General features: G+C 39.4%; 1 protein-coding gene across 1 annotated transcript; it reads right to left on the bottom strand.

The window, feature by feature from the left end:
* Positions 1-854: 854 nt before the first annotated feature.
* LOC124254615 (mitochondrial import receptor subunit TOM70-like) lies at positions 855-22574 on the bottom strand. Its single transcript, XM_046688448.1, has 12 exons — positions 22347-22574; positions 16436-16609; positions 14871-14997; positions 12342-12451; positions 11443-11627; positions 9970-10177; positions 8631-8765; positions 7259-7364; positions 6874-6992; positions 4847-4944; positions 3267-3389; positions 855-2468 (listed from the first exon to the last, which is right to left on the bottom strand). Exons 1-12 carry the CDS (start codon positions 22542-22544, stop codon positions 2309-2311), a joined length of 1743 nt encoding a protein of 580 aa, XP_046544404.1. The 5' UTR covers positions 22545-22574; the 3' UTR covers positions 855-2308.
* Between the last annotated feature and the right edge of the window lie 4547 nt (positions 22575-27121).

Here is a 27121-nt window from a genome sequence, read left to right as displayed (position 1 = left end):
ATGTAATGACCAACTCTCTCACCCAGTCATGCAACTCCTCACATCACCCTGCAGTTTCACACACCACAGTATCTCTAACACACCATCGACTAAGAACTATCTCACTCAATGATGAAGTATAATAACAATAATCGCCTCCACACTCAAAACAACACCAAACATAAATCAATGGAATTAGCTGATATATTAATGTGATATAAGTGTACATAGGGGTATAACACTTTAATCTTCACACTCCATCCATAGAAACCATGGCAACAGAACCAGACATAACACACAAATATATCCATAAGATGACGCCGCCAAGTTGGACTGGGTGCACAGTACATACTCAAAGGAACAAGCAAAACATTATTTCAGCAATTTCAGTCTAGTAATATTTGTGTTCTTTACTCTTCTGAACTGTACTGACAGGTGTTGAAAATAGATGGATATCATCACATTAATAAATTTCAGGTGTCAATTAATTTATATAATCACAGTTACTTGTACCTCAGTGTACCCTTCTAACTGAATAAAGTTGACAAAATATTAAGTCGAACTTACCTCCTCCTAGCATGTATATATGTATGCAAAGATTCTCTGAAATGACTAATTGCAAGCACCATCCTCTATCTTAGGCATATTATCATGAAGCATATATATTGAAATGGTCACACACACACAAACATTGTTTCACGTCTTGGAGAGGTTCGTCCTGGATAATCTCCAGGGTATACGTTCTGATAACTCTCCACTAGTACCCTGGATGCATCTACGACATGACCCCATAATTGTATTACCTCCCTTTGCTGGCTTTTACCTCCCTTTGCTGGCATTTTATCCAATCAGGTGTCTACGCTGGCAAGCTCAGCATACCAATCACAAGGCTTCTATCATAACTCACTTCCGCTTCTTTTATTTAAACTTGGCAACACAATTGTTGCAGAGATACCCCGAAAGAGGTAGGAGGAGTTCTTGCATATACTTTTTTAAGGTTTCAGACCTGTCAGTTTGTCTGTATTATTTTTTCCCTAAACCTGAGTCGCACAGCGAGCAAACACTTGCGGCTGCAGCCACCATCCTTGTTGATACTGGTAAACTTGGTTGTAATGGTTTATCTGATTGGCTACTGTGAGAAGGTGGAGCCAGCGAAGGAAGCTAATACAATTAGTAATAGATATAAGAAGTATATGCATCCAGGGTACTAGTGGAGATTTATCAGAACGTATACCGTGGAGATTATCGAGGATGGGTGAGGATCTGTAGAAGCGGATTCTGACACAGACACAGACATCTGCTTACATCCCACCAAGCACTGTCACAGTTCCAACTGTGTCATTCTCTCCCGGATAGTACTGTCATAATGTAATAAAAGTGGTACAAAACAAGCCATAATTTACAAGTGCAAGTCAACTATCTACATCAACAGCCAGTCATCTTGAATCATGCTTCTATCACAATTCAATTCGGTCCTATCTACCAGCATAAGGATATTTACCAATCAAAGTGCTTCTCTCTACATAATTAATATAATTCCAAGACATAATCAGAAAATGGTTAATCTGATGCATTGGAATGGTTCAACAACATTTCTTACATTTTCTTAACTTATCTTATAAAGTAATAATTCTAACATTCAATCACACAGTAATATTCAGTACTTCAGTAAACAGGGTTGTCGTAATAATATTTATTATCCATATGGTGAAACATAACTAGTGTCATATAATATATATATCATATGTGCACATGTGCATATATCACTTTTGCCTAGCAACCATTTCTTCTGTATTTCGTCGTCTGCGACGTCATTAAACAATTGAACATGACATCAATGAACAGGACAGTCACAATGGCTTAGCATGTTTTACTGTACAAAAGTACATGAATATAATGGATGATAAAGAAATTATTACACTCGCATGTGTGCCACACGACTTATACGAAACTCGTGCAAAATTGTGTAATACAACATTTCACACTCATTTCGTATAAGTCCTATGACACACTTGCTCATGTAATAATCTCTATATGTTTCTCACTTCTAATCCAAACAAAACTAATAACATTATATGGTGCTCACATCATGCACACATAAAACTAAATTATTCATAGACCTCCTGGTAAAAGTCTTTCACTATGAAATTCCATTCACTTACTTCCCCTACATTACATCAGATCATTCTTGTTCTAATAAACAAAAATGACCGTAAGTCCATACCTTCAAAATATTTTCACAATATTAAAACCATTATTACGTTTATCTAACTTGTATGGAATACCTATGGTAGATGACAAGCCCTGTTTACCTGTATAACAAGATGGTTTAGGGTCCGAATGTTGGGACCTCGATGCCCAGCTTCTGTGCGACACGGGTCTGTATCTGGGAGGCGTGGAGCAGGGAGAACAGGTGCGCCATCTCGGCCTCGGACTTAGACAGCTCTATTGCCTTGTTGAAGTGGTATTCAGCAGCCGTCATGTTGGTTCTGTGAGAAACACGAAAATTATATACATTTCAATTTTGCTTGTTATTTTGGCATATGCCCTTATCACAAACCAACGCCATCTGACAGTAACTTGTAAATGAATTGACAATTTGATGATCCAGTGATTGATATGGGGAGCAACAAATGGCATGGTAAGGTTATGATGACACACAAGTAACACATTCACCAGAACTCTTCATCGAGTTGACTCTTTAAACCAGCATAGTTTTCTTGGGACATTTACCAACACTGAATCCTCAAAAGGTTGAACTTCAGGGAATTCATTGTCAATTGAGGTTTGGTTCCACAATATTTGAATCTGGGGTAATGAACACTGGCTTTAGGGCAATCCAATGGAAACAGTGTTGTTGACTGAATTGTGTCAACTTTGTTGTTTGAGTCTCATGAGGACTACAGTGCCACCATGGTGAAAGTTCAGAAGCTCTTGATACTCAGCTGTTGTGTTCAGGGACTACTCAAATAGGGCAGTCTTACAAATTCAAATATGCCTGTAAAATTCAGATGTGCACCAGAGAGAGTGGGGGAATGAGCCAGTGAGTGAGTTGAGTTTTACACGGCTTCTAGCAATATTCCAGCAATATCATGGCGGGGGACACCAGAATTGGGCTTCACACATTGTACCCATGAGGGAAAGCGAATGCTTTAACCACTAGGCTACCCCACCGCCCCTACAGCCCCTGCACCAGAGAGAAATGTCCTACACAGTAGAATCACTAATCCAGGTGTATATCTTACAACAAGCAACTGAGTGTCAGGGACTACAGCTCAAAACCTTACCTCTGAACCTCAATAGTGCCAATGATTTCATGTGCATATTCACAGAGCGGGTCGACCTCCACTGCTCGCCGGATGATGGCAAGGGCCTGGTTCGGATCCTTGCTAGTCTGCAGACACAGCAACCTGGAGGAGCAGACACTGAGACTGACACCAGCAACACAACAATAAGAGAGCATAACCTACTTCTTCCTGATATCATACTCCGATATCTCCACACTCTAGGAAGTCATTGATATCATACTCAGATATCTCCACACTCTAGGAGTGAGTGAGTGAGTTTAGTTTTACGCCGCACTCAGCAATATTCCAGCTATCTCCACGCTCTAGGAAGTCATTGGCTGATATCTGGCGGCCACACTCTAGGAAGTCATTGATATCATACTGAGATATCTCCACACTCTAGGAAGTCATTGATATCATACTCAGATATCTCCACACTCTAGGAAGTCATTGCTATCATACTCCGATATCTCCACACTCTAGGAAGTCATTGATATCATATCTCCACTCAGATATCTCCACTCACTCTCCAGGGAAGTCATTGATATCATACTCAGATATCTCCACACTCTAGGAAGTCATTGATATCATACTCAGATATCTCCACACTCTAGGAAGTCATTGCTATCATACTCATATCTCCACACTCTAGGAAGTCATTGATATCATACTCAGATATCTCCACACTCTAGGAAGTCATTGATTGAGTGATTTTCTTCCATCAGTACAGTGAAACCTGTGAAAACCGGCATCCCACGGGACCGAAAGAAAATGTGATGGGATTCAAACATCCATGATACGTAATTATACACAGCCAAATGTCATTAAATACCATTCCTTGCAACTATGTACACCAGACAAAGAGCATAAACTTTGTATCCAAACTAGATAAGGACAATCAGTAAATGAGAGAGGTTTAGTTTAATCTGGTGGTCCTGGGGACAAATATACAATTTGTATTATTTATAACCGTGAGGTAACAGTATTGTAAGATTTAGTCTCGCTCTGAATAACTTTCCATGTTTTAAACTGTCTTCATATCTGATTGGTCAGTTTAAGAAATTTGATATTAGTCTTCTACAGTCTTGACAACAATTTGAAATAATGCTCTTCAATAAAAGCTTGTAATAACATGTGAGTTAGGTCCAAGTCACACTATTGTGCCATTCTCACTGTGAAGTGTGAAACTTGGGTAAGAAACGGTCACTGCTCAGACGACTGCATGTACTGACTGAACAAACCGTACTCAGCAAATGCTGATCTGATTGATTCACTTATCCTTGACGGTACAATAGCCAGCATGGCTTGATGAACATAGAATATACACACTAGCCAAAATGTAGAATCGACAAGTTTGAATACCACCTGCCTAATTAATAGAGCATTACATTTCTCAGATACACAATATGTACTTTCATTTATAAAATAGTTTTGTACAGAATGTAAGTACAAACAAATTAAAGTAAGTGACAAATTTTCCACATTCAGTCAACACCCATAAGTAAGAAATATTGATTGACTGGCTGAGTTGTCTCCCTTGAATCGACTTGTCGTCATCATCCCAGTATGGCACTGCTTACCCACGATGCACCAGGATGTTGGCATTGTCAGGCTCCAGGCTCTCGGCCCTGGTGAACAGTTCCTCAGCACGGGTGAAGTCTCCCTGATCACACTGGGCCTGTCAAACACAAGCATTTACTGGGGGTGGTACAACCTCATGTGCTGCTCAACAGCTAGTGCAAAACATAACATTTAATCTATCCTGGTTGACAGAGTGTACAGGGTACCTATTCAGACATGTCAGACATGGTGCACAGGGGACCTACCTTCACTGTCAGACCAACATGGTGCATGGTGTACAGGGGACCTACACTGTCAGACATGGTGTACAGGGGACCTATACTGTCAGACATGGTGTACAGGGGACCTACACTGTCAGACATGGTGTACAGGGGACCTACACTGTCAGACATGGTGTACAGGGGACCTACACTGTCAGACATGGTGTACAGGGACCTACACTGTCAGACATGGTGTACAGGGGGACCTACATTGTACTTTGTATACATGGTGTATAGGGACCTACACTGTCAGACATGGGTGTACAGGGGACCTACACTGCCAGACATGGTGTACAGGGGACCTACATTGTATTTTGTATACATGGTGTATAGGGGACCTACATTGTCAGACATGGTGTATAGGGGACCTACACTGTCAGACATGGTGTACAGGGGACCTACATTGTAATTTGTACAGTATACATGGTTTATAGGGACCTACACTGTCAGACATGGTGTACAGGGACCTACATTGTCAGACATGGTGTATAGGGACCTACATTGTCAGACATGGTGTACAGGGGACCTACACTGTCAGACATGGTGTACAGGGGACCTACATTGTACATTTGTATACATGGTTTATAGGGACCTACACTGTCAGACATGGTTACAGGGACCTACATTGTCAGACATGGTGTGCAGGGACCTACACTGTCAGACATGGTGTACATGGTGTACAGGGGACCTATACTGTCAGACATGGTGTACAGGGGACCTACATTGTACTTTGTATACATGGTGTATAGGGACCTACATTGTCAAACATGGTGTACAGGGGACCTACGCTGTCAGACATGGTGTACAGGGGACCTACATTGTACTTTGTATACATTGTGTATAGGGACCTACACTGTCAGACATGGTGTACAGGGGACCTACACTGTAGACATGGTGTACAGGGGACCTACACTGTCAGACATGGTGTACAGGGGACCTACACTGTAGACATGGTGTACAGGGGACCTACACTGTCAGACATGGTGTACAGGGGACCTACACTGTCAGACATGGTGTACAGGGGACCTACACTGTCAGACATGGTGTACAGGGACCTACACTGTAGACATGGTGTACAGGGGACCCTACACTGTCAGACATGGTGTACAGGGGACCTACACCGTCAGACATGGTGTACAGGGGACCTACACTGTCAGACATGGTGTACATGGGACCTACACTGTAGACATGGTGTACAGGGGACCTACACTGTCAGACATGGTGTACAGGGGACCTACACTGTCAGACATGGTGTACATGGGACCTACACTGTAGACATGGTGTACATTGGACCTACACTGTCAGACATGATATACAGGTAAAGTGAGGTGAAATGGGGTTTAACGTCGTACTTGAGAATATTTCGCTCATATGACGATGTGCATGCGTGTGTATGTGAGGCTGCTTGTACTAGCCCAGACTGAAGCTGGTTTTATAACGCTAGCCCACTGAGACACCATGCCGCAGTGAAGCATGAATACCCCACTCAGACACAGTATACCAACTAAGAGCCGACCAGTCCTTGTTGTACCCATTAATGCAGAGCGCCAGGCAGGGGCCAACAAGCACCACATTTTAACGTCTTTTGGTATGGCGCGGACGGGGATCGAACCCGCGACCTTCCGTTCTCCGGACTGATGCTATAACCACTACACCACGGAGGCGGTCCCATGGTGTACAGAGGACCTACACTGTCAGAAATGGTGTACTGGGACCCTGTCTGCAGTATAACTTACAATAAACATCTTTCCCTGACTTTGACATACCTGTCCATACAGCAAGTAGATGTCTGAGCAGTTGGGGAACTTCTCTAGAGCCTGCTTGAAGCTGGCGTCGGCCTTCATCAGTTTCATTGGACTCTGCTGCGTGACCGCAGATCTGTGCTCTGTAACATCACAATTAACTGTAACTTAAAGAAAGTAACAAATCAAAGTAAACACAAAGCTTTACTCTAAGCCAAAAATACATACAACTGTAATATCTGCTTGTGTCTTGAGCCATCATTACATGAGTGTATGTTGTTTAATGTTTCGGTCACCAATGTTTGATCCATGATTATCCAGGTTGGGCTAACCAGCACCGACAAGGCAAGCCAGGTTTTACATTAAGTAACAGCATATGAAATAGGACTAAGCATATGTAGCTGCATACCTGCATAGGCTCTCTGGACATAGGATGTGGCAAAGTCTGGAGACAGGCTGATGCTCATGTCAAAGTCCTTGATGGCATCATCTAGTTTCTCCACCAAAAGCAGTTGCTGAAAAGAACATTCCATTTGAAACATACTAAATATGTCTGTGTTGCTTCTATATCAGTAACAAAAAAGTAACATCACAAAAACACAGCATCATCCCCAGCAACATTGCTTGGGACAGACTGTATTTTTAGCTGATCCATTGTGTCACTTGTATATTTAATATTCAAAGATGCAAACATAGTAATTCCAGAAAGATGTTTTAGAATTAATCCCAGTCTAATAAAACAAATAAAGTTTCACAATACCAAATCAATGTGAACTTGTTTGAATTGTCACTTCATCAGAACTCCAAATCATGCACTTACAAACACGGCATGATGTTAAACAATGTCAGAGGAACTAAAATCATGGTGTTTCTCTGCACACTGTATAAGCAACTATTGTACATTTTAGATTGAGCTAGGTTAAAAAAAGTCAAAGCCAACTCAAATTTTATATTTCAATGATATCAAAATATGGCCAAGCTGTCATCATTCAAATGGCAGGCAATGAAAATTTTCATTCTCCTCAATGGAATGAAAGGCAACATCATTTGCAACACTGTAACATCACCATCACCATGATCACAGTAACATCAAATAAGAAGAAATTGTGTTCACTTTGTGATGAACTCGGTAATATCGTGCAACATCACAAATGATATATCACAGCAACATGACATGTGGTAATTCTCAATGAATGACAATGTGTTATACTTCAGCGATGTCACCAGATCTTGACTGTGGTCCGCACACTAGTTTTGATAACATGAAATGTTTGGCCCATGTTGTTGCGCTATGACAAACCGTGAAGATCCGGGTTAGAATGAACCTTCAGTAACCCATGCTTGTTGTAAGAGGTGACTTACGGGATCAGGTGGTCAGACTCGCTGACTTGATTGACACATGTCATCGGTTCCCAATTGCGCAGATTGATGCTCATGCTGTTGATCACTGGATTGTCTTGTCCAGGCTCGATTATTTACAGACCGCCGCCATATAGCTGGAATATTGCTGAGTGCGGCGTAAAACTAAACTCACTCACTCATTTGTGCTATAACAAAAGACAATCCACGTCAAACACTGTGACCCGTTAATCCTGGTTAGAGCAAACAGTTTTGGCAAACACTGTGTACTGTTATCAGCTCTTGAATCTAAATAGGTGACCTTCATTGGAAGATCAGGAACTGGTTTACTCAAAGTTTAGTCTGTATCAGTGAAAAACACAAGGTCCTAAAAGGACAGAGGTGGTACCTATGATCTGTTTAATGACAAAACATGGGCTGACCTGTCCACGATGATGGAACACGTCTGAGTTCTTGTTGTCCTCCTTCTCAGCAGTGGAGAAACACACCAGAGCCTCCTGTGCGTTGTCAGCCTGCATCACCAGACTCCCCATCTTGACCAGGGCATTCACTCGCACCTGAAAAACACCAAAAAGCTTACAAACCTTCCATCGTGTCATCTACTGTTTTCAGAGGCATCTAATATTTGTATTAAATCTCTTAACTAGGCTTGATGACAAATTGTACTTTCAAAAACAATAATCAGTTGTAACTCTGCTGCAATGTGTCTTTATGCTTGGTATTGTATACAACACCTGAACAAAAATACCACAGAATGCTAGGACTGACCATCAACTCCACAGGGTCTATCTCCAACAAAGTGGACAGATCCTTCACAGAGTCAACCTGACCATACTAACCTTTGTGTCCACTCCTTCCATCTCCAACAAAGTGGACAGATCATTCACAGAGTCAACCTGACCATACTAACCTTTGTGTCCACTCCTTCCATCTCCAACAAAGTGGACAGATCATTCACAGAGTCAACCTGACCATACTAATCTTTGTGTCCACTCCTCCCATCTCCAACAAAGTGGACAGATCATTCACAGAGTCAACCTGACCATACTAATCTTTGTGTCCACTCCTTCCATCTCCAACAAAGTGGACAGATCATTCACAGAGTCAACCTGACCATACTAACCTTTGTGTCCACTCCTTCCATCTCCAACAAAGTGGACAGATCATTCACAGAGTCAACCTGACCATACTAATCTTGTGTCCACTCCTTCCATCTCCAACAAAGTGGACAGATCATTCACAGAGTCAACCTGACCATACTAACCTTTGTGTCCACTCCTTCCATCTCCAACAAAGTGGACAGATCATTCACAGAGTCAACCTGACCATACTAACCTTTGTGTCCACTCCTTCCATCTCCAACAAAGTGGACAGATCATTCACAGAGTCAACCTGACCATACTAATCTTTGTGTCCACTCCTCCCATCTCCAACAAAGTGGACAGATCCTTCACAGAGTCAACCTGACCATACTAACCTTTGTGTCCACTCCTTCCATCTCCAACAAAATGGACAGATCATTCACAGAGTCAACCTGACCATACTAACCTTTGTGTCCACTCCTTCCATCTCCAACAAAGTGGACAGATCATTCACAGAGTCAACCTGACCATACTAACCTTTGTGTCCACTCCTTCCATCTCCAACAAAGTGGACAGATCATTCACAGAGTCAACCTGACCATACTAACCTTTGTGTCCACTCCTTCCATCTCCAACAAAGTGGACAGATCATTCACAGAGTCAACCTGACCATACTAACCTTTGTGTCCACTCCTTCCATCTCCAACAAAGTGGACAGATCCTTCATGGCCTCCTCGCCCTGGCCGTACAGGACATACATGGTACCCCTCATCAGTAGGGCCTTGTGGCGGTGGGGGGTGTCCTTCAGCTCCAGCTCCTTGGTACACAGTTCGATGAGCTGCCCATACTGCTGCTGGTTGACCTGTTGCTGGGCCTGCTCAAAGAGGCTGAGGAGGGATATGATCAGTTGTTAAATAACAGATCATATACATTTGTGTTGTCAGTTGTTCACAGTGGTGCAGTGGAGGAATTTTACTAAAATTGGACCCAACTTGTGGTTGTCAAGAGATCGGTAGCCATGGGATTGGTAGTACCACTCTCACAATGCAATCATGACTGTCACGAACTGCTGTCTAAGCAACAACAGTAAAGGGAGATAATTCCATTCACTGTTACAAACAAGCTGAACAGTATTCATGTGAATAACATGCTATAAGCAAAACTGTAATATGAATAGGAGAGTGCAGCAAAGTCATTAGTTGTAAAAAAAATTTAAGAGGGATTTGACTGACTGACTGATTGAGTTTGGTTTTAAATATTCCAGCAACATCAAATCTTCACACCCATGCGGGGATTCTATTCACTTTAACCACTGACTACCCCACTGCCCGGATTTGAAACCCATAAATCTCCACACTATTCACTATGACTAAACCGTGTAGATATGGGTTAGAATTGATCTTCAGTAACCCATGCTTATCTTAAGAGGTGACTAATAGGATCAGGTGGTCAGACTCGCTGACTCGGTTGACACATGTCATCGTATCCCAATTGCATTGATTGATGCTCATGCTGTTGATCACGGGAGTGTCTGGTCCAGACTTGATTATTTACAGACCACCGCTATACTGCTGGAATATTGCTGAGTGCAATGTAAAACAAGAAACAACCAACCAGCCACTATGAATATTTTCTTCATATCGATCTTCTATTTAATCCAAAAACATGCGAACCGTGCTATTTGGCTTGGTGAAAGGGATACCATGTTAGAACAATATTCATCAGCAAAAATTTGATTTAGTTGTCTTCCTTCCACATTCTGCTAACCAGGCATATTCAACTGTCACAGAAACCTGTCAAACCATCTACTGTAGTTGGGGCCTGGATAAGAGTGGGGGTTTTTTTTATGGCCAGGAATTTCATTTGGAAGAGATAGTGTCAGCACAGTGACCCTCCCCTCCCTTCATGTCATGTACAAAACTGCTGACCACACCCTACTGCATGTGTACAAAATTGATGACACCAGCACACACACATCCCCCAGGAACAAAATGGGTGACACACTCTTCTTTTCTTCTCTCCCCTCCCCTCCCCAAACATCATCACTCTCCTAGCCATAGGGAGTGAGTATGTATCAGCCAATGATAGTACATTCCATGGGAGCACAGGTATTTTAATATCTTGGCCATTGGCTGAATTGAATTTTCCTCACCTTTCTTCTTTTGTAGTGCCCTCTGCTTCTCCATTAAGCACAGGTTCCTCAGTTGTCTCCCCTTCCTCCGGCTTCGTCAGGGGTTCAGCCTTCCCAGCACTGGATGTTTTGAAGATGGGGTCGTGACAGAAGCCAGCAAAGTAATTCTTCATGAAGAACTGTGATGGCAGTGATGGTGTGCGACTCTGAGGAACAAAGTCAGTGAAAATTGCTTTATGGCAGTTTCTGAAAGTTTTACCTTTATAAACAAAGACAACTGAGTCTTTAGTCCACACTCAAACTTGGAAACTACAAATTGCATTTGCAAATTGTCCATCCAGTGTAAAATGATGCAACTTGCTACTTTAAAGTGATGACTAAAATATCATGAACATAAACTTCCTGGAGTCTTCAAGAAATATTCAGTCATGACTTTTCAGTGAGTGGAGAGTTTTCTAAGAACATAACACGTTCTCAGGCCCTGACAACTTCTAAGATATGTTCTGTTGTCAAGTTGTCAAGTATTTCAAACACTAAAACAGTTTGTGTCCGATTATTAGATAATCTGACTGAGTTTGGTCGTTTGGTCACAATATTCCATTATTTCAATTAATTGGAACACCACTACATTCCTGTTACCATGGTTATCTGCAAACGGTTCATGAAGTTCAGAATTGAGAACAAGCAAGGTTTGGAACCCAAAAAGATCTTCACCAATTTTCAAAACTTGTATTTCACAACAATATTTCCAAAAAGTGTTTCTTACTAACAGTGTCTGAGGAGACAATTAGTGAGCTCCAATCAAAGGTTCACATCAACCTGTATCCTCTTAGTGGGAATTATAACATAGCATTGTTGACTACCAACACTGTGACTGGAAATCTATGATTATTGTGGATAATTTACAGTATAACACTTACAGAATATGTTTCACGGGCCTTGCTCTTGCCGAGTAGTTTGAGGACACGGTCAGCCACGACCAGACTCTGCTGGTTCTGGAAGCCCTCCAACAAACAGCATGCTGTGATGTCTGGAGAGAGAAATGTGTGAGATGGGAGAGACATTAGGCCAGTGAGATCTTGCATATGTAAGTCTCTTGAGACACGTTTGTTGTGTACACTTATATGCATGTGAGACTGGTAATGTCAGACAGTGTACATGTGAGGCTGGTCATGTCAGACAGTGTACATATGAGACTGGTCATGTCAGACAGTGTACATATGAGACTAGTCACGTCAGACTGTGTACATGTGAGACTAGTCATGTCAGACAGTGTACATATGAGACTAGTCATGTCAGACAGTGTACATGTGAGACTAGTCATGTTAGACAGTGTACATATGAGACTGGTCATGTCAGACAGTGTACATGTGAGACTGGTCATGTTAGACAGTGTACATGTGAGACTAGTCATGTCAGACAGTGTACATGTGAGACTAGTCACGTTAGACAGTGTACATGTGAGACTGGTCATGTCAGACAGTGTACATATGAGACTGGTCATGTCAGACAGTGTACATATGAGACTAGTCATGTCAGACAGTGTACATGTGAGACTAGTCATGTTAGACAGTGTACATATGAGACTGGTCATGTCAGACAGTGTACATGTGAGACTGGTCATGTTAGACAGTGTACATGTGAGACTGGTCATGTTAGACAGTGTACATATGAGACTGGTCATGTCAGACAGTGTACATATGAGACTAGTCATGTCAGACAGTGTACATGTGAGACTAAAGTACTGTCGGAAATGCTAGAAAAATGCTTTATAGCCTTAATATCTTTATAAAGGTGATACATGTACTATGTTGTCAATATATCAACTCGCCTATTGTCTACCTAATTTTTATTTCAATCGATTTAACATTCCGATGCATTTAAAGGGTAGTTTACAGGATAGAATTTGGTACCAAAACAGCAACTTAAGAGTTCAACAACAGAAATCTGAAATAGTCTTTACATTTATGCTAATAATACAGGTGGTGTAAAAATATGAATTAACGTTTTTCCTAAACAAATAAATGTTGAATGTTTGTGTTACTTTACTTAATTATCGTTTTCTTTATTGAAGAAATATTAATATAAATGTTAAGTCTTGATAAATAAGTTTCCCGTCATGCATGCACATCTTTATCACAGCATCCACTATGGCCAACGATTTGCAGTCGATTGTTGCAAAGGTTTACAGTTTTTTTCTGCTTAAAAAAGACAGAGGTAAACCTTTCATTAGTTTAGAAAGGGTTAATTACAGAACGTGTAGAGCTGTTGGCATGTCTAACCAACAAGTTTACAATATTGTAAACAAATCAGACAAGACAGGGACTGTCCCAAATGCAAAACAGGGACGTAAAACCATCCTTGACAACTTTGACAAGGGAGTGCTTAGACGGGCGGTCTACAAACTTTATGAGAAGAAAAATATATATATTCTAAAGAAGCTACACCAGTGACTTTAAATCTGTGGCCAATGTTCACAACTAGATTAAACTGACCGAATTACATCCATATTTTTTCATTGAAATAATCTGTTGACATGCAAAACATTTATTAAAACGTTGCACATTTCTACAATCAATCGATAAGATAACACAAGTGATAGGATTCTTTTCAATGTACAGTAATTCGTATGTTTATTTCAAAACAAACACACAAACACAAATGATCCCTTACATAACTGATGTCATTATACTATAATGCACATATTCAACATTTTGCAGAAAACATCTATTGAGATGACCCCTCGCCCGGGCGTGTGCTCAGGTGTCAATTTCACCTGTCGAAAGCGCGCATGCTGATGACGTAACACAGGCAGTTAATGTTTGTTTCAAATAAGGTCCCACTACCCCTTATTTTTCTAAGTTTTTGGTATTTTCATCAGTAAAAACACATTTTAGAGCATATCTCAAAATTTATTCCCTCGGTCTACATTAGGTAGATGTTTCTTGAAGTGATATTTGTTATTTAAGTAACTGTAATACCTCTGAATTTTAAATATAAGTCAAAAAGCATTTTTCAAGCATTTCCGACAGTACTTTAGTCATTTCAGACAGTGTACATATGAGACTGGTCATGTCAGACAGTGTACATGTGAGACGAGTCATGTCAGACAGTATACATGTGAGACTAGTCATGTCAGACAGTATACATGTGAGACTAGTCATGTCAGACAGTATACATGTGAGACTAGTCATGTCAGACAGTATGCATGTGAGACTAGTCATGTCAGAGCATGTACATGTGAGACAAGACATGTCAGACAGTGTATATGTGTGACTGGTTATGTTAGGCAGTGAATATGTCAATCTGCCCATGTCAACCATGACAATGTGAAGAACTGTAAATGCACGCTGACAAAGTCTAGTACATAAAGACATTGTACAGTCAACGTAAACATGAATCAGACAGTTATCAGTGATATTTGGCCCTACAGTCAAGTAACATCTTACCTTCTAGGGCCAATGCATAGTTTTCTGCAATCTCGTGAGCCCTGGCCCGACGAGCAAGTGCTTTGGGGTAGCGTTTGTTGAGGGATATTGCCTGATTCAGGTCTTCAAGGACATTGTTTTTCTCTCCCTAAGAAACATAAACATTAAAGGTACAGATCTCCAGATCAGCTGCATATATATGTGAGTGAGTGAGTGAGTTGAGTTTTACGCCGCACTCAGCAATATTCCAGCTATATGGCAGCGGTCTGTAAATAATCGAGTCTGGACTAGACAATCCAGTGATCAACAGCATGAGCATCGATCTGCACAATGGAGAACCGATGACGTGTCAACCAAGTCAGCGAGCCTGACCACCCGATCCCGTTAGTCGCCTTTTACGACAAGCATAGTCGCCTTTTAAAGCAAGCATGGGTTGCTGAAGGGCTATTCTAATAGACCCGGACCTTCACGGGTCACATATATATGTAAAATGTGCAAAATAAATCATGACTAGCTACTTAATATTTTGTTCCTTGTGTACTTATACACTTGAATTGCTTCTTTTTGTTAATATAAAGACAATAATGCATTGTATCCTTTTCAACTGGTTTACTTGTGTTTCTTTTGTTCAATGCTCAAATGAAGGCATCAAATCAGTGTTCAGTTCTGGAATAATCTTACCAAGATTTGACAAAAAGAGACTGTAAGTGTAAATCAGAAACTTTTATTTTAATCCATAGTTTAAAAACCACTGACTGACACAGAGTTACCATTTCATAACCCCGCTTCCTCCTTGAAGAACGCCACAGTTGGTGCTATTGTTAGCAATTCTTTATAATGTCATGGCATTCAATTTGCCACTTTACAGTAATTGTAAATTTAACAACACATGTGTTAACAACTTCAAGGCATTTTGAAGGCAAATTCTTCAAAGCTGAACAGCTAAATTCAAAGCCTTTTCAACACATTCAAGCCTGAACAAACTTTGTGATAATAATATCAGAGCTCCAGATAAGATTTAGCTCATGTGGGTACTGTACCCACTGCATTTTGGGGGAGTGGGTATTATGAATGTTGAGTGGGTATTTCATTTTCCGTTACCCACTACTTTCGAATATGTGCGTATTTCAGTCATTTTACTCACCTAGGTATTATGTCATTGAGTAAGTTTACTAAACAGGTATGTTCTGCCTTATGTCTTACCTAATGAAAACCAACTTAAATATAATGGAAATTATTTAATAAAAAATCACTCATCCTATACTGACAGTACAACACTTGTCCTATACTAACAGTGCAACTTGATAGCAATCGATGTCTTTCATTACACAAGCGATTTTTATACATTTTAAATGCGTAATTGGTATGCAACAATTATTTTTCAATGCGTAATTGGAAATTTTATATGCGTATTTTACCAGGATTCGCAGCTTATCTGGGACTATCTTGAATTCTTTTGTAACAATCACCTAAACTGAAACCATTTGAAGATCAATGTAAATAGTCCAAACAATGCCAACTATTTCGGAATTCTCTGAACATGGTAAATATTTCCATCAGTATAATCAGTAGATTACAAAACCTACCAGTTGTTCAAAGGCTGCTGCACGGTTTTGGTAGAATGTGGCGATATCTCCAGAATGTTCCTGTGGACACATCTTGATGGCCTGTGTGTAGCAGGAGATAGCAGCTGGGTATTGGCCATTCTTGAAGAAAACATTACCTTCCTTCTTGGATTCCTGAGCTTGTTCTTGCAGTGACTGAAACACGCAATCATCATAACAACATTATACCATACTTACGGCAACACATAATCACCATAACAACATTATACCATACTAACGGCAACACACAATCATCATAACAACATTATACCATACATACGGCAACACACAATCATCATAACAACATTATACCATACTTACGGCAACACACAATCACCATAACAACATTATACCATACTTACGGCAACACATAATCATCATAACAACATCATACCATACTTACGGCAAAACACAATCATCATAACAACATTATACCATACTTACGGCAAAACACAATCATCATAACAACATTATACCATACTTACGGCAACACACAATCATCATAACAACATTATACCATACTTACGGCAAAACACAATCACCATAACAACATTATACCATACTTACGGCAAAACACAATCATCATAACAACATTATACCATACTTACGGCAACACACAATCATCATAACAACATTATACCATACTTACGGCAACACACAATCATCATAACAACATTATACCATACTTACGGCAACACACAATCATCATAACAACATTACACCATACCATTACAACAATTACGGCAACACACAATCATCATAACAACATTATACCATACTTACGGCAACACACAATCATCATAACAACATTATACCATACTTACGGCAACACACACACAATCATCATCAACAACAACATTACACCATACTTACGGCAACACACAATCATCATAACAACATTACACCATACTTACGGCAACACACAATCATCATAACAACATTACACCATACTTACGGCAACACACAATCATCATAACAACATTATACCATACTTACGGCAAAACACAATCATCATAACAACATTACACCATACTTACGGCAACACACAATCATCATAACAACATACTTACGGCAACACACGATCATCATAACAACATTATACCATACATACGGCAACACACAATCATCATAACAACATTATACCATACTTACGGCAAAACACAATCATCATAACAACATTACACCATACTTACGGCAACACACAATCATCATAACAACATTATACCATACTTACGGCAACACACGATCATCATAACAACATTACACCATACTTACGGCAACACACAATCATCATAACAACATTATACCATACTTACGGCAAAACACAATCATCATTACAACATTATACCATACTTACGGCAAAACACAATCATCATAATTTGGAAATACAGTTCGATAACTATACATGGAGATAGAACAAACTGTATTTCTTTACTAAGATTCCGAATTCAATACCTACCAACCATTGATGTGAGGCAGAAAACAAACAGAAAAGCGACAGTGTCGGTGACTTGAATTAACAATCCTCGTTCAGGGCTAACTCACTAACTGATGTGCATGTTAACACGAGTGAGTTTACTTTTACACCACTTATAGCAACATTCCAGCAATAACGTTCCTTTCTAAACAAATGACATACAGTTTGAAGAAGTTTTATGTTTGGGTTAACCATCTTCTCTATATTTTTCTAACTGAATCTGAGATAAACATAAACCATATCACTCAATATGAACATTGCATTTCTATTTCCAATATAAGGTTAGACCAATACACCCACATGAACCTGAATGTCATGCAACATTTTCCATAAAAAAAGTTGAAAATAATTCTTCCATCACTGATACTTGCCGACTGAAGCAACTGCAAACCAAGAAATGGGGTGCTATGGAGTTAGTAGTACTGTAGGTGACTGGACAACTGTCATGCATTGTGATGTCAGTTACCAAGGGTATGATTGATTACAAGGGGGAAGGGCTAGAATGGCACCTGACAAAATACTGTTGATTCCTTTGATCTTTAAAGATCACATATACTCTAGGGGGGTACAAATACATAAATCACTAACTGGCATAGCTATAAATGAAACCCCGTCATTAAAACTACTCACTCCGGTCTTTAATTAACTTAAATCGACCTTTTTGACAACAGTGCACAATTCTCACCCGCGAACGAAATTTCAACCAATCAGAGCGGGGCGTCTCTGTGACGTCATATGAGGAATAGATAAGAGAGCCGATGCAGAATTCATCTACATTTGAGGGGGTAAATTATCTTGTTTACAGGTTTGTATAAACCTGAAATCATGACAACTGTTGTGGAAAATGAAAGCTATATGTTCTCACAATCTACTGTCATTAATTTTGTCTCCTGCTTTGCCTAGTTTCCGAGTTACAACTTGTTTTCATAGACGATTCTGTCAAAATCGCTTGGTGTCGTTAGGCCTTATTTGTATAATGAATGATCCAAATTGATCCCATTTCTGTGTTTTTTTACCTCGATATTTAATCATGTCATATAAAAATCTGTTTGTATTCTCAAAACAGTGCGGCCCATAAGTTTTCACATGCAATACAGCAATTAATACTCCCTTGTTGTAACCCATGTTAGGTGGTATAAACCTACACGTTATTTGTCATCATTCACTTGATGGTCAATTAATGAATTTATAACAGGTATAATTAGTGGTAACACACTTAGATTACCCGACAAAGGTTCCCATTTGGCATTTCTTGTGTCTGGAGTAAATATTCAACATTGTAAACATCTATCAAAGGATAAACTGATAACACGCTGATTGATTAATTACTTTTATCTTACACAGCGGATTTGTCAAAAGGTATAGTGTTTATGTATGTAGATTTACTAATCTATACTGAATACACTCTGTCGTGTCGGTGTTTGCATAAAAACAACTTCCTTCTTTCAAAGGATTAACCGGTAATACATTAATTGATTGCCCATTATTGGCTAACTAAATTACTGTTTTTAAAGAAAGGCGGACATTATGCAATTAGTTGCCAGGTGTGCTATCTTGGGTGACCAATGAGACTATACACCAATGTGAAATACCTGAAAAGATTTATCACTTTTTCGTATATTAAACTGTTAAAAGACACATCATTTAGAACAGCTGCAGATGAATGGCATATCACCCGTTTGTGTGGATATTGATGGATACATTCCTCGAACAAGGTAATAGCCTGACAGTGTTCCTATAACTTTAATCTGTTTTAATTTTAATATTTGCATTTTGTTTTTATTCATTTGTCGTAGCATTCAACAGAATCATTGTTTTCGCCGTGAAGTGTAATGAGACAGACAACATACACTAGGGTGTGTGTGCGAATTATGATTCACATTGGCAAACTATAAAATGTCTAGATATTACAGTTCTGTTATAAATTCACTATAAGTATCAGCAGATCGTCTGCTTTTTATTTAGTTTCAAAATGCATACAAGTATGATAATAAACTAATTAAGATTATAAGACCAAATATAAAGACGCACATTGACTAGTATCTACATACTGGTGAGTGGACATTAACCACGTGAATGTAGCACTGACTGACTGCCTGAGTTTAGTTTTACGCCGCTTTTAGCAATATTCCAGCAATATCACGGCGGGGGACACCAGAAATGGGCTTAACACATTGTGCCCATGTGGGGAATCGAACCCGGGTCTTCGCCGTGACGAGCCAACGCTTTAACCACTAGGCTACCCCACGGCCCCCGTGAATGTAGCAAGAAATGTATCGCGCAGTTTTGTGACTTCGACCCCCACCTCGCTTCCGTGGAAGACATCGCTATGTTATAAGTTGTGTCATGCAAAATCCTTTTAGTTATGATTCCGATACATATTTAACTACGGGTAGAAAGTAGTTTTGATTTTCTAATTTGATGAAAACAAACCATAATCTCATTAATTCTAACAGACTTTAGCCCGTCACTTTACGATTTTCAAAAATGGCGGCGCCCTGTCGCGAACATCCGCCAGTCTGAGGATAAATGCTATTTAGGTTTGTTTTCACCGAGTTACAAAATCAAAACTACTTTCTACAAGTAGTAAAATATGTATTTGATTGATGGCCAATAGGATTTTGCATGACATGACATAACAATTTCTCTCGTGGCAGCGAGGTGGGTGTCAATATAATACTACTTACAATATTATTGTTACTTCGACCACAACCTCGCTTCCGAGGAAGAAATTGTTATGTTACAAGTTGTGTCATGGAAAATCACTATGGTCATCAATCATATACATATTTTACAACAACTAGTAAGTAGTTTTGATTCTTTAACTTCCGTGAAGCGATCTGAACACAAGTAAGATATGGTTTCCGGCTTCCACAACGCTCGCTTCGCACTCACAAACATAACCCATTTAGCACGAACTGCGGGATCCTGTGGAAATCTGTGCATGGTGACACCATCGCCCGACCCCTCGGAGCAATTGACGACAAAGCAACGATTCTGCATGTCGTCGTTGATGTCAAGAAATCATCAAAATGATGAGCGTGCTACACACTTTCTATACAACTAACTGAAAATCAGTCCTCATATGACGTCACTGCAGTGCTCTGGCGACAGAGTTACGTAACCTGTCTGTGGTTTCGTTGGCGGGCGAGAGTGAAGCAGGCGACTTTTTGGCAACTTTTAATCGCTCGGTATTAATTAACCACAAGTTTTTTAAGAATGAATTTGGTGTTCCGCATAAGTCTAACCACAAATCTTTCATATGTAATAGTTAAAAGAGTACAAAAAAACAAAGTTTATTTGTTCTTTAAACGAAGCATCTTAATATAACCATATACCACCTCGACTGCAACACACAATCATCACAATAACAATATACCACCAAACTTTAATCTTTATGATTGTTTATTTGTTGTTGAACACCACACTCAGCAATATTCCAGCTATATGGTGGTTGCCTGTAAATAATTGAGTGTGGATCCAGTGATCAATAGCATAAGCTATCTATGCAATTGGTATACGATGTGTCAACCAAGTCAGCAAGCCTGACCACCCGAACCAGGTAGTTGCCTTATCATCATGAAAGCCAAGCTAAGCACCGATGAGACTGGGAGATCAGTGAGTGAGAGTTAATTAGAAGGGCTTGCTATGGATATAGATTAAAGAGATCAAAATCATTAACTAAATATTGATTGATTATCGAGGAATTTCAGAAAATATCTTTAAGCAAAACTGCCCCCAAAGTATGTACGAAATCCTCATATTTTTTACATCACTGGTGAGTGAGTGAGGAATCGAAGCCCATGTGGGGAATCGAACCCAGGTCTTCGGCGTGATGAGCAAACGTTTTAACCACTAGGCTACCCCACATCACTGGTGAGTGGTGATATATTTATGCATGGACTATGAACTAAAGAGCACCCTGAATATGATGTAGAAAGTGTCCAGAAATGAAGACATAGCTTTGTATTGTGTAGGTAAATTAGCACTACATTTCATCACAACAGTTAATGTACATGAGTATCAATGACACAAATGTCATAACGTTAATCATTGATAATTCTTCACATCAGAGACCATGACGATATTTCCGATTATCAATCCCAACTTTATTAGGTAGCATTACTAGTCGCATCGTGTTATCAAGTAAATGTACTAGGATACCCAGTGACTGTCATCCAAATTGTGAGGGAAGGGAAGATGTATTACTTATGTTGAGACGATATCCTATGTGATACTCGTCTCCAGTAGTTTCACTGTAGGGTGTACATGTACTATACTAAATATGAATAGGGTCGGACAGATGACTGGTAAGTGCCTGTACAAGTTGATTGCAACACGCATTCAGATAAAATTATCTGAAATTAACCAAGGGGTTATTTATAAACATGGGGATTTACGCCATTCCCGTTTTACCTTCGGTTTAGCAGACGCCTTGTTGTTGGCATTTTGGTTAGAATCGACAATGTCCAGTTTATCGACTTTGACCTCTCCTTTCCTTCTCATGTAATACCAAAGTCCGGCGACCCCCAGAGCTCCAACACCTACAACTAATCCAACCTGCCATTTATTCCAACCCTCGGTCATATCATTCAACTTCACGGCGGACGCCATGCTTGTATCTCGTCACGAGCCTCCCGAGAAACAGCGAGAGGACGGTTAAATATAAAATATGAAACAAAAAGTAATAATTCTAAAACGGAAAGAGGTCTTCTATTTTTTCAAATTGATTGTACATTACCGCCAAGATTATCTAAGTACGAAGTTTTATTCACAATTCCCCTCTTTTCCAGAGCAGACAAATCCTGATCATATAAATAGATGTCAATGTGTAAACGTTCGCTGATCACGCCGAAGGCACGGGTTCGATTCCCAAAATGCATAGAACGTGTCATTTCCATTCCTGGCACCCCTGCCGCCACAATGCTGGACAAATATAGATCAGTTTATTGCCATTTGTACATTAATATAATTCATGACACCATGCATATGCTATGCTTGTTTCCAAGATCAAAAGAGATGGCTGGCTGAATATTTGTGACATTGTATTTAACTGACATGGTCGCTTCCACATGCTATTGACTGACTGACTGAGTTTTGTTTTACGCCGCTTTTAGCGATATTCCAGCAACATCACGGCGGGGGACACCAGAAATGGCTTCAAGGCCTGATAAAACATACAGGCCGCCATGATGGTTATCGACATTATTTCGGACTGCGGCATAAAAAGAGCACTGATTCTCCAATTCACTGCAGCCAGACGAAATAGCCTTTAGAGGCCTGGTTCGGGACACCTACTACACCCTCGAACCACCCCACCCAACCCAACGCCAGAGGCTTAACTGCATAGGAACTCAGTTAAAGCCCCTTTCTTCCGGAGAATGACCCTCCCCTAAAAGAAATAACAGCAGCAAGAAATGAAAAGTATAAAAGGAATATCAAAAATGACAACAAAAAGAAAGGAACACACATTTCAACACGTAATAAAAAATATGAAATTTATTATATTCAAAATGTTTGTGATCCACTCATTTATATGTATTCATTGATATATTTTAAGTTACAATATTTTGAATTTGATTCGCAGTATATTTGCAGCTTTGGGGAAGGCTTTAGTGGACATTCGTTACAAATGATGATTCTCGCTAGCAGGGTACGTTGACTTGTATAATAAAGTGTAGCGAATGTCCAGTTACCTGCACCTTATCCTTAACTTCCGAAAGGATTTCACTTCGTTGTATTGGAATAGCACGAAGAGATGAGCATATGTGTTTGTAAATACGGGGCGGTGGGGTAGCCTAGTGGTTAAAGCGTTGGCTCGTCACGCCGAAGACCCGGGTTCGATTCCCCACATGGGCACAATGTGTTAAGCCCATTTCTGGTGTCCCCCGCCGTGATATTGCTGGAATATTGCTAAAAGCGGCGTAAAACTAAACTCAGTCAGTCAGTCAGTTTGTAAATACTGCATAAAAATACCTCTAAGAGATCGTTTCCGTGTTGTCGTTTTGTTTTGTTTGGTTTGGTTTCGGGTTGTTGTTTTTTTCTTGTATTTTTCCTTTTTTTTTTTTCTTTTTGACCGTTGAATCAGATATGTGCTCCAGGTTAAGACATGTAGACACGTACATAAGTATTGTTTTACGTGATAAAATCCCTCAAATGGACAATATTATAAATATACATCTGACAAATCTAAATGCCTGTTAATTTAATCTTAAAATGACTTGATACTACTTCTCCTGTAAGTCTGCCCGTTTGCCTGAAAAGACTCTGGTTTATTGTGACTTTGAATGGCGTCTCAGTAAGAGATTTTACGTGCGCATGTTATGACTGGCTCGGGTGAGCTTGAACATTCTGTACTCAACACTATCTATAACCTGTTATGTAATTCCCCTGTTATGGAAGTATGTTTTATACACAGCATCATTGATCTCAGATGGCTATGTCGCTCTGCGGGCGGAACACCAGCAATCGACAAACTCGATTTGCACCATCGAGGAAGAAGGAAATTGCTCAACACTGATTTCACAAATAAATTTTAAAAAATGTCCGATCTCACTTCCTGGCAAATATAACATACAGTGGAAACCTGATAAGTAAAACTTCAAGGGACTCGCCAAAATTGTTTACTTATCAAGTATTTTACTTATCCAAATTTATAAAAACCTGCAAATGACAACCATATGCATGTATATGTATACATATGTAACAACGAACAACTAATCAGGGCTGGCCTCCAGTTATCAGTGTATTGTCAACTGCTTGACGCCAGCGAGCTGCAAGTAGGATGTTTGTTTAGCTGGAGACTGACACGACTGCCCCTCATGTCGGACTGTATTCTGATTTCACTGTCAAATTTGCTTATCAGATATCATGTTGTTGAATAAAACATTCCTCATCGGTAAATATGTGCCCGAGTTCACAGTTCGCTTTGTAATATAACCAAAACTTTTCCTTGTGGTCTGTTGTGCATGAATATGTCTTCACTGTTATTTTTTCACTCGTGTGAGCTGATTCTATCCGGGTTAGAATTGATCTTCAGTAGCCCATGCTTGTCGTAGAGGCGACTAACGGGATCGGGTGGTCAGGCTCGCTGACTTGGTTGACACATGTCCTCGTATCCCTGTTGCGTAGATTGATGTTCATACTGTTGATAGCATGATTCTCTGGTCCAGACTCTCGTGATAAAAAATATATATAGGGCTGCAACGAGTCAGTCAAGTATTTAATTTTTCGACTTGTTATTCAGTCAAGTATTTAATTTTTCTACCTTTCCGTTTCGTTTTGTGTAGAGTATCTTTCTGTTGTATATATCTTCATGCTACTCTCTGTGTACAATAAGATCAAATTTATTTCGATCAATAGAATCTGTAGACCAGTGTTTCCTCTTCGTGACTGTCTCGATTACAGATGGCCGGGGTATGCATTATACAGTTCCTGGAAACAATATATTTCAAAATCATAAACTGGTATTGAAAGTCAAGGCGAACAACTCAAATACCTTGTATTGAAGGTCCTGGTATATGTTTCAGATTTTTTGTTTTAAAATCCGGTTATTGACAAATACTCCAACAACTTGAAATTGATCATCCTTTTCATTGCACGAAATGCCAGTCAATTCGTGAGTGAGTGAGTTGGGTTATTACGCCCAACGTTGCTGTTGTCTAAAAGGATACATTACTTTGTCTAAAGGGATGCATTGCTATTGTCTAAAAGAATACATTGCTATTGTCTAAAAGAATACATTGCTATTGTCTAAAGGGATGCATTGCTATTGTCTAAAATAATACATTGCTATTGTCTAAAAGGATACATTGCTATTGTCTAAAAGAATACATTGCTATTGTCTAAAAGAATACATTGCTATTGTCTAAAAGAATACATTGCTATTGTCTAAAAGAATAGAATACATTGCTATTGTCTAAAAGAATACATTGCTATTGTCTTAAAGAATACATTGCTATTGTATAAAAGGATACATTGCCATTGTCTAAAAGGACACATTGCTATTGTATAAAAGAATACATTGCTATTGTATAAAAGGATACATTGCTATTGTCTAAAAGAATACATTGCTATTGTATAAAAGAATACATTGCTATTGTATAAAAGGATACATTGCTGTTGTCTAAAAGAATACATTGCTATTGTCTAAAAGAATACATTGCTATTGTATAAAAGGATACATTGCTATTGTCTAAAAGAATACATTGCTATTGTATAAAAGAATACATCGCTATTGTATAAAAGGATACATTGCTATTGTCTAAAAGAATACATTGCTATTGTCTAAAATAATACATTGCTATTGTCTAAAAGAATACATTGCTATTGTCTAAAGGGATGTATTGCTATTGTCTAAAAGAATACATTGCTATTGTCTAAAAGAATACATTGCTATTGTCTAAAGGAATGCATTGTTATTGTCTAAAAGGATACATTTCTATTGTCTAAAAGAATACATTGCTATTGTCTAAAGGGATGCATTACTATTGTCTAAAAGGATGCATTGCTATTGTCTAAAGGGATACATTGCTATTGTCTAAAGTGATGCATTGCTATTGTCTAACAGGATACATTGCTATTGTCTAAAAGGATACATTACTATTGTCTAAAAGGATGCATTGCTATTGTCTAAAGGGATACATTACTATTGTCTAAAGGGATATATTGCTATTGTCTAAAGGGATACATTGCTATTATCTAAAGGGATTTATTGCTATTGTCTAAATGGATACATTACTATTGTCTAAAGGGATGCATTACTATTGTCTAAAGGGGTACATTGCTATTGTCTAAAGGGATACATTACTATTGTCTAAAAGAATACATTGCTATTGTCTAAATGGATACATTACTATTGTATAAATGGATACATTACTATTGTCTAAAGGGATGCATTACTATTGTCTAAAGGGGTACATTGCTATTGTCTAAAGGGATATATTGCTATCGTCTAAAGGAATTCATTGCTATTGTCTAGAGGGATATGGTGCTTCTTTTGGCATATTATGATGGATATAGAATGTGGTGTTTGGGGTGAGGTAGGTGAGATTATGTCCTGGAGGCAGTGGGATGGGAGACATGTTAGAGTGAGGAACGTGGGGTTGGTGACACGCTGGTGTGGGTAATATGGGTGGTGCGACATGCTAAGTGAGGAACGTTGATGAAGCGCTATAGTGGTTCACGTGAGG

The sequence above is a fragment of the Haliotis rubra genome, unplaced genomic scaffold (assembly GCF_003918875.1).
Source record: "Haliotis rubra isolate DU_JTF1 unplaced genomic scaffold, ASM391887v1 Scf578, whole genome shotgun sequence".
NCBI lineage: Eukaryota > Metazoa > Mollusca > Gastropoda > Lepetellida > Haliotidae > Haliotis > Haliotis rubra.
This window is presented reverse-complemented; position numbering and strand designations above follow the sequence as displayed.